Consider the following 19,378-nt stretch of genomic DNA (forward strand, 5'->3'; position numbering starts at 1 on the left):
CAAAGCAGTCATCTTCTGAGTGGATATATAAGCACATAAACATAAGAAGTACATACACGTTGATAATTTCTTTTCTTTTAGCATTTGAAACCATGGCTTCCATGGTTGTAGTGGGTTAGATATGCAGTGTCCCCCAGAGACTCGGGGGTCAAAGGGTTGGCCCCCATGTGGTCTCAAGATTTTGGGAAGTGGGGGAAGTTTGAAGAGGTAGGTAGGGTCTGGTTGCAGGAAGACACTGGAGGTGGTGTGCATCTTCCTATTTGTTTGTCTCTCCACTTCCTGGTCACTATGAGTTGACTACCTCCTACTGCACATTTATCCTGCCTTACTGGCCCAAAGCAATGGATCCAGTTGACCATGGACTGAAAACTCTGAAATCATGCTCAGATATAAACCTTTTCTACTTTAAACCGCTATGCTCAGGCATTTGTCTCCACAACAACAACTAACACAATGGTTTGTGGTGTCAAATCTACCTTTGTTTAAATAGTTTTTCTTCCAGGAGGTGAAGTTTTATTTCTCTCTCATTCTTATTTTAATGCCTGTTCTTTAGTTTTCAGAAACTTGTCCACATATATCTCTATATATCTTCTATATCTTCTATATCTTGTCCACATATACAAGCAAGAATGCACATATATTGTCCACATATATGTGCATTCTTGCTTCTAAATTTATCCTTTTGGATGTTGGCTTATGTTCTTGAATCTGGTGGTTTGATCTTTGTAAGATGTGGAAAAGTTTCAGCCTTTATTTCTTCAAATACACTTAGCCACCCACTTTCCTTCCCCTCCATGAGATGGATGGTGTGACACTTAGCCCTTCTGATGCGGTCCCCAAAGCTCCCCAAGAGTGCTCCAGGCTTTCTGGATTACTTCCTGTTGTTTAGGCTGGCTGACATCTCCCTGTTCTGGGATCAGATTTCCTGCTCTTTCTCTTCTTGGCACGCCAAGTTCTGTGACTGAGCCTATCCACCGAGAGTCACCTTTTGGACTGACGGTATTTTTCAGTTCTGAAATCTTCACTTGGCTCCTCCTGACTTCTTTGCTGAGCCACTCCTGGGGTTTTCACTTGTTGAAGAAGCTAGTCAGAACGCGGTCACCAGAACACGGTCATGGAAGCATTTCTAATGATGACTTGTTTGAAATTCTCATCAGGTTATTTTAGTATCTCCGGGCGGGGGGCGGGGGGTACACCTTGGAATCTGTTGTTGGCACTTTTTCACTTGAGTTGACATTTTCTGAAATGATGAGAGAATTTTGATAGACACCGGAACATTGGGATATTATATTCTCAGACTCTGGCTGTCATTTCAATTCTGATGAAACAGGTCTCCCTGACATTATTTTGAAAGGAAAGAGAGATACTACCTCATGCTGCCAAAGAGGAGTGGAGGCCCAGGTTCTCTACTTCCTATTTTAACACTAAAAGAGAAGTCTCTTTCTTAGAGACAGAAGGCTGAGATTTCAGGCTCCTTTTCTGGTTACTCCCTGGCTGGGTGGGTTAGCGTCTTATTAATGCTTCCTGTGTGTCCTTGTTACTGCTCATCTCCAAGCCTCCTTGCATACCATCCCTGAAGAGGATTTCTCACAACTAAAATGAAGTATTATGTCCAAACTCATCACATCTTCACTGTGTTAGGGGAAGGTCTCAGTATTACCCAGTGGGAATGAAAGTTCTGGGTCTCTTCCTTAGCCTTCTCTGATTGACCCTGCTGGGGAGTCCAATAGCCTTTATGGCCTGGAAAATATGGAAGCCTGGATTTTCTATTTGTCCTTTCCTGGTGGGCATGGTGATAGACAAAATGATCTTTTATCTCCCTGGCATTTGTTTGGGTTGAGGGGCTAGTATCTAAAGGTTTTATATCTTTCTAGGTGGTCTCTTTCTGGTTCTTTATCCAGAGAGCTCAAGTCCTTCTTGAGACATCGTTTTCTGGTTTATACTTATTGATGTTACTGGGATGTTGATCCCCCCAGTTCCTGCTTTGGGATAGAAGAGGCAAGAAGGAAATCTGGGGGTCATTCTCTGAGCCTCTAATTTCCACATGGTTTGGCTTCTTCTGCTTTTCAGGGTTTATATTTGTTTCCTGTATAATCACAGGGCTTCACAGAACTAGGTGATAAGATCCTATTGCCAAAGACACTAAGACACTTTGCTCACAGGTCATAGAGAAATCCTGTTGGTACTGACCAAAAGCTTTACCCTTGACTGGTTAGCTTGCATATCTACAGCTATTATTTTGCTAAATGAATATGTTATCAACCTGCCCTCTAAGTTCACATCTCTATACTCGTAGATGAGTGCTGCAATTACACTCCATCAGAGAAGCTTCTTTGTGCAGTGTATAGTGGTTAACACAGAAACTCACAACTAGTCAAGTGCAGTGAATACTTGTCAGTGGGATGGCCAGTCACAAATGAGACATCTACAACATGCTCTTGCCCCTAAGACTCAGGGACGATTGTGAAAGAGGGGATGGAAAGATGGTAAGAGCCAGAGGTCCAGGAGCGAACAGTGTTTTCTGAGTGTGAGGACTGCTGCACTTGTGAACTTGAATTAGCTGTGGATGCCAGTCAGCACTTCACCATGGAGTGAGGAGGGACGCACAGTTTCCCACCCCTAGCTGAGGAGCTAGGGGCGGTTGATGGCTTCTTGAGGAGGGAGAGTCAGTTTTCTTTAAGGGTGTGGTCTTGGTAGATGGTCCCACACCCGTGAATATACACACAGCACCAACTAGACTAAGTGGGTTAAAAAAAAAAAAAAGAGGACACTAAGGTGGGAAGGGCCTGCGTATGTATATGATCAAAGAATAAAATATTACATTAAAAGAATTCTGGGGATTTCTCTCAGAAGGAAGAAGAAAGACATGAAGATGTATGTGATCTTTCTGGATGTTTCCTTCTTCCCCCCACCCCCACCCCGTTTCTTGAAGCACAGTCTTTTTCTATAGACTTGAAGTCCACTATGGGCTCCCTACTCTACAGCCTCGGAGCTCACTATGGACACCAGATTTAGGTTCATACTATGCAAACCTGGTCTTGAATTGAAGCAATTTTGCCTCTTTTTTTTTCTCTTCTGATTGCTAAGATTACAGATGTGAATGACTACATCTGGATTTACTTTGCTTTTTAAATGTATGAGAATAATGATTTTTATAACCTAGTTGTGTCTTATGATATGTTAAGCAACCCAGCCACTAAAATGATGGACACAGAAAAATGTTTTCTTTTAAATTAGGATTAAAATGCATAGATAGCATAAGGGGAAAATTATATAACTGTATGCCGTGTTAAGCATAATTTGCTCTATGTGGAAAAAACCAATTATAAGAAGAAAACTGGAAGTCCTGACTAAATATTGACCATTTGTGGGGTGGAATTGTGAATATTTTTTCTTTCAATATGCAAAAGTTAAAATAGGAGAACATTATATATTTAGAACTAAAAGTAAAAGAAATGTTATTTTATTTCTGAGAAAGACACATACAAACATCTTTTTAGATAGGAAGTACTTTTCATGGATTATCTAATCTATTTAGGTATGCAACATTTCTCATGAATTATCTAATCTAATTGAAGACTGAAGATATTTTCAGTCTGGATTTAAGCAAATTCAGACTACAGTCATGGGCTTAGACCAATTTTCTTCTGTTAAGAGGCCATTATAACCAATGACAATTAGCCACTAGCCTATATTTACCATCCTAAAAAAATGAAACGTGTTATTTGGAGATTAACAAGAATGCTTTATGGGCTTCCAGAATACCACAAGCCTGCATAAGGCAGAAGACATGACCAACAGACCCAGGATGCTGAGTGAAGATTTTCAGGCTCTGTAAGCTGGGTGGATCCCTGTTTTTGTATTGGGTGTGCCTGGTTGAGGTTCTGAGTCCCAGATGGATCTGTGTATCCAGACGGAGTGTGGCCTGGTTGAAGTTGGACTTCTCTCTTAAGCACCAACACCAAATCTCGATCCACCTCGCTGGAGATTTAACATTCATGCACAGCAGTTTTCAACTGTGCAAATCACATAGGCTGAACATGGTTCACACGTGCTGTTTGATGTGGGTACTGTAGAACATGGATTGCAGGGGAGTCTGGGGAAAACCAATCCAAACTAAGTTTAGCGAGAGGATTTTGGTAGCGTACCATCTCAGTAACATCTCAGGAACATTAGAAATTGCCTTACAAACTGTGCTCAAGAGAGGCCTGGCATTTGGCCCTAGCCTGTGCCACCTTTGGACCCAGAACAGCCATAACCTCCACCTCCAGTACCGCTTCCTGCTCCCTACAGCAGGGATTGCTGCTCAGCTCCTTTTCTTCAGTCTGTCAAATGTTACATCACGTACCCTCCCGATTTCCTCTTGTGGAAATGGGATCTATGAAAATCATTCTGTTTCAGAACGTGAGGATATTTTAGAACACTTCCACTATCAGAGATTTAGCCTCAGCTTTTTCTTTTTACACTGACTTGTGTGTGTGTGTGTGTGTGTGTGTGTGTGTGTGTGTGTAGGTCAGAGGACCGCCTATAGAGTCAGTCAGTTCTCTTTTTTCCACTATGTAGGTTCCAGGGAGCGACTCCAGGTTGCTAGGCTCCACCGTAAGAACCTTTACCCACTGTGGTAGTTTGAGTGAGAAATGTCCCCTGTAGGTTCAGGTATTTAAACATCTGGCTCCCGATTGTCTTGACGTTCTGGGGAGATTGTGCGGCTCTGATGGAGGAAGTACATTCACTGGGGGTGGGCTTTGAGAGTGTATAGCCTTGCCCCACTATGGTTCACTCTCCCTGCTTGTGTTTACAGTAGAGAATATGATCTCTAAAGTTCCTGCTTCTGCTGTCAGGTCTGATGTTTGCTGCCGTTCTGCCTGCCATGACAGACTCTTACCCATTGGCAACTCTTAGCCAAAATAAACTCTCTTAAGTTGTCTTTGGTCACAGAAACAGACGTAATTAAAACACCCACTGAGCCACTTAGCCAGGCCTTTCCTGCACTTTTTAAAAAAGAAAGACCCCCTAAACCTATTAGTAGGGGGTTGACTTTAGGTCCTGAGGAAGCAGGATTCCCCCCTGGGACTCTGGGGACTGTGGAACTGTGGAACTTGCCTGCTGTCCTCTTTCTCCAGCAGGCCCCGGTACGTGTTGATCTCACACTCCAGCCGGGCCCGGACGTCCAGCAGCACCTGGTACTCCTGGTTCTGACGCTCCAGGTCACAGCGGATCTCAGCCAGCTGGTGCTCCACACTGTCAATTAGGCACTGCATCTGAGTCAGCTGTGTGCTGTACTGGGCCTCAGTTTCTGCCACAGTACACTCCAGAGATTCTGTCTGCAAGAGGAAGACCTTCTCAGAAGGACCCTGTGACAGCCCCTTTGCTGTACCCCTTTCCTGCTCTGAGACTTTAGGCAAGTTACTTAGCTTCTCTGAGCCTCCGTTTTATCCTATAGTCAATGGAGAATGCAAAGTACCTATGTCATGGGGAGGCCGGGAGGGCAAAATGAGTTGACATATGGGGAGCACTTGGTACTGTGCCTGGGAAAAAAATTCAAGGCCTTTAAATGTGTCACCTCTATCCTTTCGACAACTGTCCCTTGGGACTTATTTGTGTAGCTTAAGGAGGGTTGACAGCATTTGGGAACTCTGAGTTTGGGTACCCAGCGGGGAAGAACAGCGCAGTGTTATCGCAGTGACAGAAGATTGGGGGTTCAACCACCTGGATTCGGTTTCCCCTGAGAACTGCCGAGCAGTCTGGAACTCACTTCCTTTGGCTCCAGCTTTCCCCCAACCTGTTCAAGGAGGCTAGTGAAGGTGTCCGCCATAGATTAAACCGGGCCTCGCCTAGATGAATGCTCAGGTGTGGTTCATCTGGGTATGCTCCTTGGACCCCACCCAACAGTGCATGCTGTGGTGCCGGATGGGACCTGGTGCATGTGACTTTTACTGCATGGTGTGCTGTTGTTGCTTGGGTGGGGGAGGGGGGTGGTAACGTGCAGATCTCAGTTATAGTATGAACACTTGAAAAACGATTTTGTGTGTGTGTGTCTTATAGATTTGATGGTGAAACTGGAAAATTGCCCATTGATCAAAAGGATATTAAAATCTGTTAAGCTGAAGTGCCTTTGGCTCAGCTGTCCCAGTCACACTGTGTTCTGAGACTTTTTTTTTTGTTTTTAGTGGGTGGTATTGGGAACATACTTAGGCCTAGGAGGACCAAGGAGACGGCCTGATGAGACCAAGAAAGCTGCTGACCTGTCATGTTGCTACCAATATGGACTATTAATGTATGTGGAGAAAGGCAGGGAAATGCCACCCTGACTAGTGGGATGCTCAGTCCTGCTGCACGAACTGTGAGCAGCTCCCTGGACTTCTGTCAAAGAGTGTAGCCTCTCCAAGCATGTTGCTGACAAGGGATGACACTGTTTGTCCCACGCACCAGGGTTTGCTGCGCCTGGAGCTCAATTTCCAGAGCGTTGGCCGTGCGCTTCAGCTCCAGCATCTCAGTCTGGCATCCTTGCAGTTGCTGCGCACTGGACATCTGCTGCTGGTTCAGCTCTTCTGTCTGAAACACAGGCCATGTTTGAGAGCTCAGGCAAGGCTCCTTCCCGGAAGCCCGCCCTTTCCGGTAGCCCGCCCTTTCCGGTGGGCACCGACCTGAGCAGTGAACCACTCCTCCGCATCCCTGCGGTTATTGGCCAGCACCCTCTCATACTGACATCGCATCTCATCCAGAACCTTGTTGAGGTCCACAGTGGGGGCGGTGTCCAGTTCCACGCTGAGCCGATCTCCAAGCTGCTCACGAAGCAGGTTGACTTCCTGTGAGTGTAAATGGAATAAAGAATGTCAGAGTGGGGTGTGTGTGTGTGTGTGTGTGTGTGTGTGTGTGTGTGTGTGTGTGTGTGTGTGTGTGTGTGTGTGTTGTGTATGAAATGTCAATTTGATAAAAAATATAGCCTCCTATTTTGTTTTTTGGCATGGGCTGTAAAAGTCTGGGGTTTTGATTCAGATTCTCTTGGTTGAATCTTTTTTTAAAATTACTTCTGTTTAAGAAAGATTTTAAAAATTTACATGTATGTGTGTCTGTTGCCACATGGAGCTGGAATTATGGGCAGTTGTGAGCTCCCTGAAATGGTGCTGGAAAATGATCTTGGGTCCTCTGGAAGAGCAGTAAGCACTCTTAACCTCTGACTCATCTCTCCATCCTCTCTTTCTGTTAGTTTCAATAGTCTCAGTTTCTTCATCTGCAAAATGGTTGTAATATTGTACCCTTTCCCAGAGGGTTATTGTGAGACAGGGAAGAGTTAAACACAATAAATTCATAAAATTCCTAATAACATGCTAACATATCTGGAATTGCTAGCTCTTATTACCATCAAAATATGCAAAGAATAAATTTTTGTTTTACCTTGTTAAGTAACTCTGCTTTTCATTCTTAACAGTTTATGATAGAGACAAGAATATCAATGCACCATATCTGAAAATATTACTCCTAATATTGCATGACTATTTACCCCTTTTTGGAAGGAGAGACACAGCCTGTTTATCAGCTTAATTTTCTTGTTGTACAGTAGAGCTACGGAAAAAGCCATTAGTGGAGTTCATTTTCCAACCAAGCAATGGCAGGCAAGAGAGTGGCCTCAGTCCCTGGCGCTGCTGAGGGTGATGTCACATAATGACACATGCTGTATGTCACATCTACCTTGGGAAACACTGGGGTGCTCAGGCCATGCAGTAGGCATGCCTTTGGTTTTGTTTCAGCTTAGTCAGTGTGTGCCCTGTTCAGTTCAGATCTATGAAATCTCTCGTTAGAACTTTTCTTCCCTATAGTCCTTGGCACAGTGGCCACTTTGCTTACCTCTTCATGACCTTTCTTAAGGCAAATGAGATCATCTTTCAGAGACTCCACATGGGCCTCCAGATCTGATTTGCACAGGGTCAGTTCACCCAGGATCCCACGAAGGCCACTGATGTCATTCTCTACCAGCTGGCGAAGAGACAGTTCACTCTCATACCTTCAGAGCAAGAGAAAGAGGAGGGGGGCTTACTTGGCTAAACACTGACCAAAGTGCTGGGGTACAGGGGTGAGTGACATGTGGCCTCAGGGAGCCACATACCACAATTCCCCTTGCATCCCAAATGATGGTGACTTTAAGTTTCAAACATTCTCAGTTTAAAAAAAGAAAAAAAAATCTCATACAGAGAATATTTTCTGTCTCATTGGAAGCCATTATTATTTTCAAATTAAATTTAAAATTTAACATGTAAATTGTATACATAAAATACAGGGTGGTTTAAAAATAAATACAGTTTGACTTACTTTGACCTAAAATCATCAGCAGCCAATTTGCAGTTGTCCACCTGTACAGCAAGTCTAGAATTCTCTGCCTTGGTGCACAGGATCTAAGAGGTAAGTCATCATGGAATCAGCAGCTCTTTGGAAGAAACCTACACATCTATTTTAACAGCCATGCCATTCATTAGCTTATGGAAGTTTTTGCAAGTTAGCATAACTTCGCTTTCAATGTGAGTTTCCTATTAACTATCCCAGGAAGAAAACAAAAAACCATGCAGTGCCAATTCAGAAACAAAATACAGAAATAAAAAGAGGTTCTCTTTCTAAAAAAAAAAAAAAAAGATTTTTATCTTGTTTTCCCAATTATATGTGTGAGTGTATGTATGTGTGTGTATTATTGTGTGCATGTATGTATGTATGTATGTATATGTGTGTGATTGTGTGTATAGACTTGTGCATTGCCTTAGGTGGTCAGAAGAGGGTGTCAGCTCCTCAGGAGATGAAATTATAGGTGGTTGTGAGCTGCCGTACGTGGGTGTTGGGAACTGAACTCAGGCTGCTTGTGAGCAGTACAATGCTGCTATTCACTGCCAGCCATCTCTTCAGCTCAAGGTTTCCTTTCTAAGTGACACAAGGCAAGGCCTTTTGCAATCATCATTGGCAGTTGAGCTTTGTTAGTTTCCTCTGTTTCTAGTATTTATTAGAGTTGGGTCTCTGTCTGTGGTCATAGAAATTCATCAATTAGAAAAAAAAGAGATGGCTTTGACAGTAGAGCATTTGCAATGCAAGCAGGAGGTCCCGGGTTCAGTCCCACAGAACTCATGTAAAGAAAGCTAAGTACAGCGGTGTGTGCCTGCTAACCCTTGTACGGGGCAGGAGGAGGCAGCTGTATCCCTGGGATACAACTCTGGCCAGCCAGTCAGTCATATCAGTGAGCTCCATCTCCCTTGAGAGACTCTGTCTCTAAAAACAAGGTGGGGAGTGGAAGACACTTGCCATTGACCTCAGGCCTTCTCCTGCATATACATACATTCCCTCCACTCGTGCACATACATCCACTTCCCCGCCAACCCCACATGTATGCACGCGCGCGCGCGCGCGCGCACACACACACACACACACACACTAAAGGAAAATGACCACTAGGTGAACTAAAATAGATGATGTTCACAATTCGTTTGATAAAGAGCATAAATATGCAATGATACACGCAGAACAGATTTGAGATGTCATGATTCAACTTCTCCCTCTCTGTAGAGGACAACGTCTACAGAGAGATGACATTTCTAGAGTCATTCAATAGTTAGTGCTGACCCTGAGACAGATTTCTTGTCATCTATGGCCCTCTTTTTCTGGCAGCATATTAGCTCTTGGAATCCCTCCTCCTTTGGTTTTACATCAACAAAGCAACCTGCTCCAGGATAACTATGAGCGAAATCAGAAATGGAAGCAGAGAACACTAGGGAATGAGACAAACAACCTTTTGTTGGAGTTCTTCAATGGTGTCGAAGTAACGCTGGTAATCCGGGCACACCAATGGGGCGTCGGGCTCGCATTGCTCTCGGATCCTGCATTCCAGTTCCGCGTTGTTCTCCTCCAGGCTTCTCACCCTCTCCAGGTAGCTGGCCAGTCTGTCATTCAGGAACTGCATCGTCTCCTTCTCATTACTGTTGAACGCCCCTTCCTCACACCATGCACAGCTCCCCACCAGGCACGGACTGTTACAACCGCCAGCGAAGTAGCAGGGTGAGAGGTGAGTCCTGCAGAGGAAGCTGGGGGTCTGACATCTGGATGTGGCGCAGGTGCTGGGAAGGCAAGTTGTGTCGGTGGGACAGGGCGAGGCAGCTACACAGCCTGACGCCTCTGCACAGGGCTCAGAAGAGCAGCACCCAGGGGAACCGTCGGAAGCCATCTTCTGAGAAGGAATGAACAGCCTGGATGCAGTAGTGCCGAGGTCTCGTCTCCAAACGTCCCCTTCCCTTCTGAGACCTTTATATCACCCCTCAAATGGTTGTTTACAGGCCACACCAGTGTTTTCTCAGGCACCGCGGGTGCCAGTTTCCCTACAAACATCTCATTAGTGTTGCTTATTTACCGAGGAAGTTTTATGCCTCATAAAAGAAGGATAACTTCAGGTTACTAAATCAGGACTAATGCCATTTCCACATGCTGCTTGGATAAAATCCTTATTTTAGCAAATGGTCATAGGAAACATTATCCTTTTGAAAGACTAAGGAACCCAAGAGAAAATGTGAGCCATCAGTAATTATAGGTAGAGCTCATTAGAGATACAGAAAGTAATATTTCCATAGGTTTTGATTTTGAAAATTGATTGCTCTTGTCTACTTTAAAAACAGACACCACAGCTCATTAAATTGCAGGTATTTGATTGTGCTACCAACCACCATGAAAATGGTGGTTAGCAATCTTGAAGTGCTTGTGTGTGTGTGCGTGCGTGTGTGTGTGTGTGTGTGTGTGTGTGTGTGTGTGTGTGCGCGCGTGTGCGCTTGAAGCAAGTGCTTACATAGTTAAAAAAAAAAGATATACTGAGTATAAAGCATGTGTGTTCATTTTATAGAACAATAAGAATAAGTTGTGCCCTTATGAGCCAAAATATAAACTGGTTGTCAAGATCTGAGTTGTGATATTTGGTTATCGAAAACTTTCGATCACTAGCCAAGCACTAATCGTGCCCAACCCTGCTTAGGTTTTGAGATTGGATCTGCTCAGAGTGGATGGTCATACACATAAGCTTCACCTTTTGTATTTCCGTTTTAGAGTCCTTATGCTATTTTTTTTAAAAGCTGTTATTGTTTATTTGTTTTGGTGTTGGGGCTCAAACATAAGGTATTGTTTATACTACATATATGATATACCCCAAACTACAACCCCAGTCCTTACCTATATTTCTAAGGACAGTGGAGATATAAATTGCAATGAAGATTTGGGTAACCTCATTGCTTACACTTAGAAGTAGAGCCAAGGAAGCCATAAAAAGCTAACAAGAGTCTGTTTCCTCTTGTTTATTTAGGAAAGTCTCAATTTCATGAAAATTAGAAATATTGGGACTTAGGGGATGTGATTATGTTTCAAACAGCAGTTCCATTGAGTCTAAACCTCTGGTACAGAACCAGCTGGATGCAGATTTGAGACGGAACTTCTTTTCATTTGTTTTAGGACTTCACCTCTACTATAAAGCACAATTTTATGTTGTTTTTACTTTAATTGTGATTTATCGTTCACTTTCAAAAGTACACAGAGAAAATTTCTTCAGAGTCAGTAAGAGTCCATCTCCTGAATGTGTGTTGTGTGTGTGTGTGTGTGTGTGTGATATGTCTATGTGGAAGCCAAAGGTTGATTCTGGGTGTCTTAAATTGCTCTTTATCTTATTATTGTTATTCTCTTTGAGATAGGGTTTCACTATATAGCTCTACCTGACCTGGAGCTCCCTATGCTATGTAGACCAGGCTGAACCTGTCACCGGAATGATATGATTAAAGGCATGTGCCCCCTTTTGAGACGAGGTCTCTCACTGAACCTGGTGCTCACTCGTTCAGGTAGGCTGGATGGCCAGTGAGCTCTAGGGATCTTCTTGCCTCCCTGCTCCCTCCCTGAACACTGGGATTACAGATGTACTGTTGTGCCTAGCTTTCGTGCTGGGAATTTGAACTCAAAACTTCAGGCTTGTGCAGCCAACTCTTTACTGATCCAGTCATCTCCCTAGTCCCTGTAAGACTCTTTTTAAGGGAAAGAAAATCCATTAATCTGGGAAAGTGAGAAATTTCATAATCTAAAACACAGTTGTTTCCTCCCTTTTGAGCATTGCTTCCTAGGTAGCTGCCAATGGAAATAAAATAATAAAAATCAGGAGAATGAGCTAGTGTGTAAGATAATATCCTAGGATTCTTTATTCATGAGTTATTTGAATCCTTGTGTTATATATTCTTAGAGGGGTTCATAGTGTACTTACTGATACTATTCTGTAAAGGATATGATGCAGAGGGTTCAAAAGCACACTTGAAAAGATAAATACCTAAAATAAAATCATACTCCAGGAGTAAACTGATAAATAACATGCAAAATAGCTTTGAAGAGAAACTCTATTGACTACTGGTCGTCTATCATAGGCCTTGGTAATTTTTTAAACATAATACTATGAAGCAGGTTGTGGTGATGCATGACCAGAATCCCAGCACTTGGGAAGCTGAGGCAGGGGGATTAGAAGTTTGAGGATGGTCTGGAATACATATCAAGAACTCTGTCTAAAAAACCACCTCCAAAAGAGTGTTATAATTTTAAATTATATTGTTATTATTTTAAATTAACTCTTGAAAAAAAAGAAAACAAGGACTATTTCCTTTGCCTTGAACTAAGTTCTGATTGGAGAGTTTTGGCTGCTGGTTATTGCATCTGAAGGGCATGGGCATTCATTTTGGTCTTGATTAAATAGGCAGTTTTGTATAATAATGAATAGCTGTACTCTGAGAATGTGGAAAGGGGCCAGAACACACACCTGAACCTTATAATGGTCAGAAGAAGAGACCATTGGGAATGGAGGGAAACAAATCGACATCATGAAAGTTCATGATGGCAAACATGGTTGTTCCGTGTATGATGCGCTCTTGTTTTGGGACACCCACCGACTCCCGCTGCCAGAGTCACTCTTTTGAAAATCCACTTTTATTCCTCACTGATACAATCCAAACTGTCTACCTCGGCAACCAGGATCTTCCTTCCCTGGTTGCTAGCTCCTTCTCTGGCTTCCACTCTTCTCACACACCCAAGCTCCGGCCACTCTACAAGTTCACAGCGTTGATTCCCCTGCCCCTTCCGTGGCTCACCTTTCATGTCAAAAACTAAGGGAAATTGCTGTGGATGATTGATTGATCGATAAATAAAACACTGATTGGTCTGTAGCCAGGCAGGAAGTATAGGCGGGACTAGCAGAGAGGAGAATTGGGAGAACAGGAAGGTGGAGTGGGAGGAGATGCCAGTCTGCCATCCAGGGAGCAACATGTAAAGACAGCAGGTAAAGCCACGGAACACGTGGCGACATATAGATGAACAGAAATGGGCTGAGTGTAAGAGCTAGACAATGGCAGACCTGAGTTAATGGCCAAGCAGTTTAAATAATATAAGTGTCTGTGTGTTTATTTTATAAGTGGGCTACGGGACTGCTGGGGCTTCGCGGTACTCTAGCTACAGAAAATGCCATCCAGCTGCCTCAGGCTGGGATATCCCTGTTAGACTCCTCACGCCAAGGCTCAAAGATCGTTATGGAAGAGAGAAGCAGGAAGACTATAGGAGCCAGAGGTGGTAAATGATCACAAGGAGACAGTGTTGACAGGACACAGCAGGGCAGTTGCATGAGGAAATCGGTGGCTGGGACAGCATGAATAAGACTCATGCAAGCTCAAGTCAGACCAAATCTGAGCATGGAGAAGAGAGGTGAGCATGAGGCCCCACCACAGCTGAGGAGCTACTGGGAGCTGCTGGGGGAGGGAGAGTCAGTTTTCTTTAGGAGTGTTGTTCCTGATAGGTTGACCACATTCCAGGGGAAGGCCACATTTCCAAGGGTATATGGGCAGCACAGTTTGGACTTGATGGGTTTAAAAAAGAGGAGAGGGACACAAAGTTGGGTGATTAGGAAAGGGAGTATATATGTGTGTGGCGGGGAATGAATATGATCAAAGTACCCCATCTGAAATTCTCAAAGAAAAATAAAAAAATCACACACAAATTCACACCTGGGCCAGCTCTCCCACTCTTATGACATCAAGGCCAGTTCTCCCACATGCCTCAGGCACCGATGGGAGGTGGGGAGAAGACATCTCTCCCATCCAACCCATGCTGCCACACTACGGATGGGTAATAGAGACAGCTCTCACATGCCCACAAATTCGGGGCTGGCTCACCCATGCCTCCACCAATGGGGTTGGCTCTTTGTGCTGCCCACACAAGGTGCAGGACCTGCTTTCCCAAGTGTTGCAGCTGGTGGTGGGCAGGGGCAGCTCTCCCACCCTCTGACCTCAGGGCCAGCTCTCCCACCTGCCTCAGGCAGGATGGGTGGGAGGGGCTGGGGGTGGGGTAGGGAGGTGGGAGGGTGAGGTGTTTGTGGCATCTCTCCCACTCATGCCATCACATGACAGATGAGTAATGGGGACAGTTCTCACAACATCAGGGCTGGCTCACCCACACCTCTGCCAGTGGGGTTGGCTCTATTGTATGCACACATGAGGTTCAGGGCCTGCTGACAGCATCTCTTTTAAGACATACTATGTCTTATCTCTGGTCCTTAGCATATAACAGACCATTAATAAGTTTGCTAAAGACAAATCTATTTACTAATAGGGACTTGTGTTTTGATACATAATTCTTTACAAAAATCAATATTGAAGACAAGGAAAATGGGTGGAGAGTGAAGACTACTAGCCTGGTGGCCATATTGTCATGTGACTGATTAGATGTACATTTAGGTGTAACGCTCTCACTCGCTAACTGTATTTTCTTTTTCTAGGAATGGAACCCTTATTTGGGCCTTAACTTGTGTTCACCATAAAATGAGAAAATAATGCCTGTGTTTTTTACTGTGTGGTTATCAACCAATAAACACCAAAATGTGTTTTACTTTATAAAATTTAGTACTGCTAAATGAGACATCTTGGTTCCCAATGGCTGCATAATTGTTAACATGTTCACTTCCTTCCTTCAAGTTAATTTGTTAAGAAAATGTTATATATGGGTGGGTGCAGGTTTGACAAAGCTATGCAGCCATCATCCTGGTCAAGACGTTAACATTTTCCCATCACACTGGAATGTTATTTTGTGTCCTTTTCACTTGGCTCCAAAAGTAAACATTACAGTGATTCCTGCTACCGTGGATTACTGTTCTGTATTCTTGAATTTTATGCATAAAGTCACACAGTGTTCATAATTTTGTGTCTGGTTTTCTTCAGTTAGCACTCTGTCTTTGAGCTCTCTGATGTTGCATCAGTATCTTATAGAATTTAAAAGGTTCATTTTGTAATTTTGATTTTTTTTGTCTTGTCTGTGGATGAACGATGTTTTCCATTTGATGCTATTATAAATAAAATTTCTAAAGCATTCATGTGCAAATGTTTTTGGGGATGCATTTTTTCTTCTCTTGGGTCAATATTAAAGTGAATTGTTGAGCTGTGAGTAGGTATATATTTCTTTATTTCTTTTTTTAAAGAAGCTATCAGAGACTGGAGAGATGTGCAGCAGTTAAGAGCACTTTGTGCTCTTCCAGAGGACCTGAATTTGGTTCCTAGCACCCACGTCAGGCAGCTCACAACCACCTGTTACTCTAGTTCCAGAGGGTCTGACACCCTCTTCTGGCATCTGTAGGCACCTACACTCATGTATACATACCCACACACAGATGATACAATATTCATAATTGAAAAGGAAAATATTTTTAAAATAAATAAATAAACTAAATCTTAAAAAAAGAAACTTCTGGAGTTTTATCCTCAAAGGATTTATATTAATTTACACAACTATAGCAAAATGTTTATGGTAAACAAACTTAAATTTATCTTGGCTCATGATTTCAGAACTTTTGGTTCATGGTCACTTGGTCCTATAGCTTTGAACCCATTACAAAGGACATCAAAGTAAGGGATGGAGAAAAGGAAAAAGCTGCTCACCATGTGGTGGTCAGGAAGCAGATAATGGGAGATGAGGGGGATCCCAATATTTTTTTTTGAGTGCACTCTGAGGGACTGCACTTCCTTCTAGTAGGCAGTTCTTCCTAAAGTTTCTACTATTTCCCAATATTGTCATCAACCAGGGACCAAGACTTTAACACATGAATTTGGGGGATATTTAATATCAAAACTATAATGGGGTCACATCACTCATGTTGCCATCAGTAATGGATGAACTATATAGTCAGTCTGAGTTTTCTCCATTTGGTCTTTATGGTTGTTACAGTTTCAGATATTCTACCTTTTGTAAAGTGTTGCACTTTGTTTTACATTTTCCTAGTAACTAATTATATGGAGCCACTTTCCATGTCTTTATCTTTAACCATTCATATACTGATAGGCATCTAGGATGTGCTGTGGGATAATGCTTTTGTACACTGGTTTAATAAAACGCCGATTGGCCAGTAGCCAGGCAGGAAGTATAGGCGGGATAAACAGACAAGGAGAATTTTGGGAAAAGGAAGGCTAAGTCAGGAGATGCCAGCCCATTGTCCAGGGAGCAGCTTGTAATGGCACACAGGTAAAGCCATGGAACACATGGCAACACATAGATTAACAGAAATGGGCTGAGTTTAAGTGTAAGAGTTTAAGTAGTCAGTGGTAGGCCTGAGCTAATGGCCGAGCAGTTTTATTAATATAAGTCTCTGTGTGTTTACTTGGATCTGAGCAGCTGTGGGACCAGGTAGGACACAGGAAAACTTCCAGCTACAAGGATGGTTCTGTTTCCTGAGTATGATGAGTAGTTCAGCACTAAACATGGATTAAAGCAGCTTGAACCAGGCAAGCCATCGAAGTCTACCTTCAAGCACACTTCTCTACTGGACTCTTATACATTGGGTGTTGGTTACTTTTCTGTTTCGGTCATTGATGAGAAGTGAATTTGGGGAGAAAGGGTTTATTTTGGCTCACAGTTCCAGAGGGATATAATCCATAATGGGGGACATGGCAGTCAGAGTATGAGTCCAACCTGGCAGTCAGGAAGGAGAGAGAGAGAGAGAGAGAGAGAGAGAGAGAGAGAGAGAGAGAGAGAGAGAAAGAAGAGGAGAGGAGAGGAGAGTATGTGTGTGTGTGTGAGCGAGTGTGTGTGTGTGTTTGTGTGAGATAGAAAGAGAGAGGAGAGTGTGTATGAGAGAGAGGAGAGTGTGTGTGTGTGTTTGAGAGAGAGAAGAAGAGAGGAGAGAGAGTGTGGGTGTATGAGAGAGAGACAGAAAGAGAGAGAGGAGAAGAAGAGGGAGAGTGTGTGTATGTGAGAGAGAGGTGGGGGAGAGAGGAGAGAGAGCATGTGTGTGTGTGTGAAAGAGAGAGGAGAGAGGAGAGGGAGAGAGAGAGAGAGAGAGAGAGAGAGAGAGAGAGAGAGAGAGAGAGAGAGAGAGAGAGAGAATAGGGAGTGGAACCAGGCTATAACACCTCAAAATCAGCTCACAGTGACACACTTTGTACCTCCTAAAGGATCTATGACCTTCTCAATCAGTGACACCAACTGGGGGCTGGTGTTCAAATACCTGAGCCTATGAGAAACACTTCCCATTCAAATCAGCACATACCAAGTGTCCTGGCTGGTGTTCTTTGTCAGCTCAACACAAGCTAGAGCTGTCTGAGAAGAGGGAATCTTAATTGAGAAAACGCCTCCATAAGACTGGCCTATAGACAAGTCTGTAGGGTACTGTTTTGATTAATGGTTGATGTGGGAGAGCCCCGCCATGGGGTGGAGCCATCCCTGGGAGGTTGGTTCTGAACTGTATAAGAAAACAGGCTGAGCAAGCTGTGAGGAGCAAGCCAACCAGCAGTGTTCTTCCCTGGCTTCTGTTTCAGTTTCTGCCTCCCACCCTGATCCCTTCGGTGACAGACTGTGATATGGGAGTGTCAGCCCAATAACCCCTTTCCTCCCCAAGAAGCAAGGTCATGGTGTTTTGTCACAGCAATAGAAACCCTAACTGGGACCCTAGACCACTTAATTTCCCCAGAATAGCAAGAGTAACAAGATCAAAAGTTTCTCTTTACTGCCTCTGTTTTCAATGTCACCCATGCTGGTAGTTTTTCTTTAAATGCCAATTAATACCAGGAGTTCAGAAACACATTTAACGAACTCATAGAGATTAAAAAAAAAAGCAATTATGCACATTTGTGCTATGCCACAGACACAAAATTTATTAGGAAGATCATGAAGAAATTCCCTAATATTTCAGAAAGATACCACCCAAGACCGAAATCAGAAGCCCCAAACACCCAAAGAAAGGCACAAAGGAGTCAACATCTTCAGAAACCTTAAACTATCAACTGTCCAAACTGCATCTGGTTACAGGTAAAAGCTGCATCACCAAAGACTCTGGTTTCTTTTGGTTGAGGCAGGCAGGAGAGGTGTTGTTAATGACAGCGTCACCCAACTTCAGCTTCTAAACCAGAGTAAACTAATTGCAGGTTCTGCCAGGTAAGTGCTAGGGCTCCCGGGTTGACTCTTTCGAAGACAGGTACCAAGCATGGGAGTCACAGGTCAGCAGCACCTTGGGGTGCAGGGCTCCTCACAGCCGGGCTGCACATAGGTGGTGAGGTTGACAGTCAGCAGGTCTGGGGTCGGGTGGCAGGAGCTGAGCAGGAAGCAGGTGGGCACACAGGGCTGAGGAATGTGGCAGGGTGGGGGACAGTTGTCACAGCAGGTGGGCTCCAGTTGCCAAATGGTGTGTGGGCAGGTGCTGGGCAGGCAGACTCCACAGCGGCAGGACTTGTCAGAGGAGCAGATGGTGGTGGCAGGGCCGGTGGGGACGCTGCAGCAGCGGGCGACACAGCAAGCCATGGTGATGGAGTCTGGTTGGCTTTGGTCCAATGTAAAGATGAAGTCTCTGTGGTTCAAATGTCTCCTCTTGCTCCGGGGTTGTTATATACCCTCCCCAGTGGGCGTTGGTCCCACCAATGGGCTTCTTTCCTGGTTCTTGTTTATGTTCGTGTTCCCATTATCTTTTAATTGACCTGACATTTAGATGCCTGTAAAGAGTCCCTATTTTGCTAATTACCTTTTATTTGAATTCATTGCCAAATTTTAACTGATTGCTCTTGCTATTTGTCACTGGGACACAAGCTTTATGATGTATCACAAAAAGGCTTCTACTATTACGATGTCACCACCAGGCTAGCTGGGGACCACATGGGCATGACAGCAATGTGCAGAATGCTGCTCTCCATGCTGTTGCTCACCCTTTTTTCCTCTTCGCCCCTTTCTATATCAGATGGCTTGATGAACTGTTTCTGTTTTGAAGAGCTGAAAGGGAACTTTATTTTAGTTACTGTCTGTGAGCTTTGAGGCACTTGGAGCTCAAAACTACACTAAAGTGGAAAAACAGTTTTATGAGAAATACGGCAAAACTTTA

The 19,378-nt window shown here is 43.8% G+C and overlaps 2 protein-coding genes across 3 annotated transcripts; both read right to left on the reverse strand.

Moving 5' to 3' along the window:
• Positions 1-3,711: 3,711 nt before the first annotated feature.
• Krt40 (keratin 40) lies at positions 3,712-10,240 on the reverse strand. Of its 2 annotated transcripts, XM_006971796.2 has the most exons (7): positions 9,767-10,240; positions 8,311-8,393; positions 7,849-8,005; positions 6,648-6,809; positions 6,430-6,555; positions 5,104-5,324; positions 3,712-4,096 (listed from the first exon to the last, which is right to left on the reverse strand). In XM_006971796.2, exons 1-7 carry the CDS (start codon positions 10,196-10,198, stop codon positions 3,997-3,999), a joined length of 1,281 nt encoding a protein of 426 aa, XP_006971858.1. In that variant the 5' UTR covers positions 10,199-10,240; the 3' UTR covers positions 3,712-3,996. The 2 variants fall into 2 exon arrangements, with proteins under 2 accessions (XP_006971858.1, XP_015864466.1); XM_016008980.2 differs by lacking the exons at positions 7,849-8,005; positions 8,311-8,393.
• Positions 10,241-18,128: 7,888 nt separating this feature from the next.
• On the reverse strand, positions 18,129-19,068 carry LOC102923449 (keratin-associated protein 3-2-like). Its single transcript, XM_006971795.3, has one exon. It carries the CDS (start codon positions 18,805-18,807, stop codon positions 18,508-18,510), a length of 300 nt encoding a protein of 99 aa, XP_006971857.1. The 5' UTR covers positions 18,808-19,068; the 3' UTR covers positions 18,129-18,507.
• Between the last annotated feature and the right edge of the window lie 310 nt (positions 19,069-19,378).

Source organism: Peromyscus maniculatus, chromosome 8 (genome assembly GCF_049852395.1).
Source record: "Peromyscus maniculatus bairdii isolate BWxNUB_F1_BW_parent chromosome 8, HU_Pman_BW_mat_3.1, whole genome shotgun sequence".
NCBI lineage: Eukaryota > Metazoa > Chordata > Mammalia > Rodentia > Cricetidae > Peromyscus > Peromyscus maniculatus.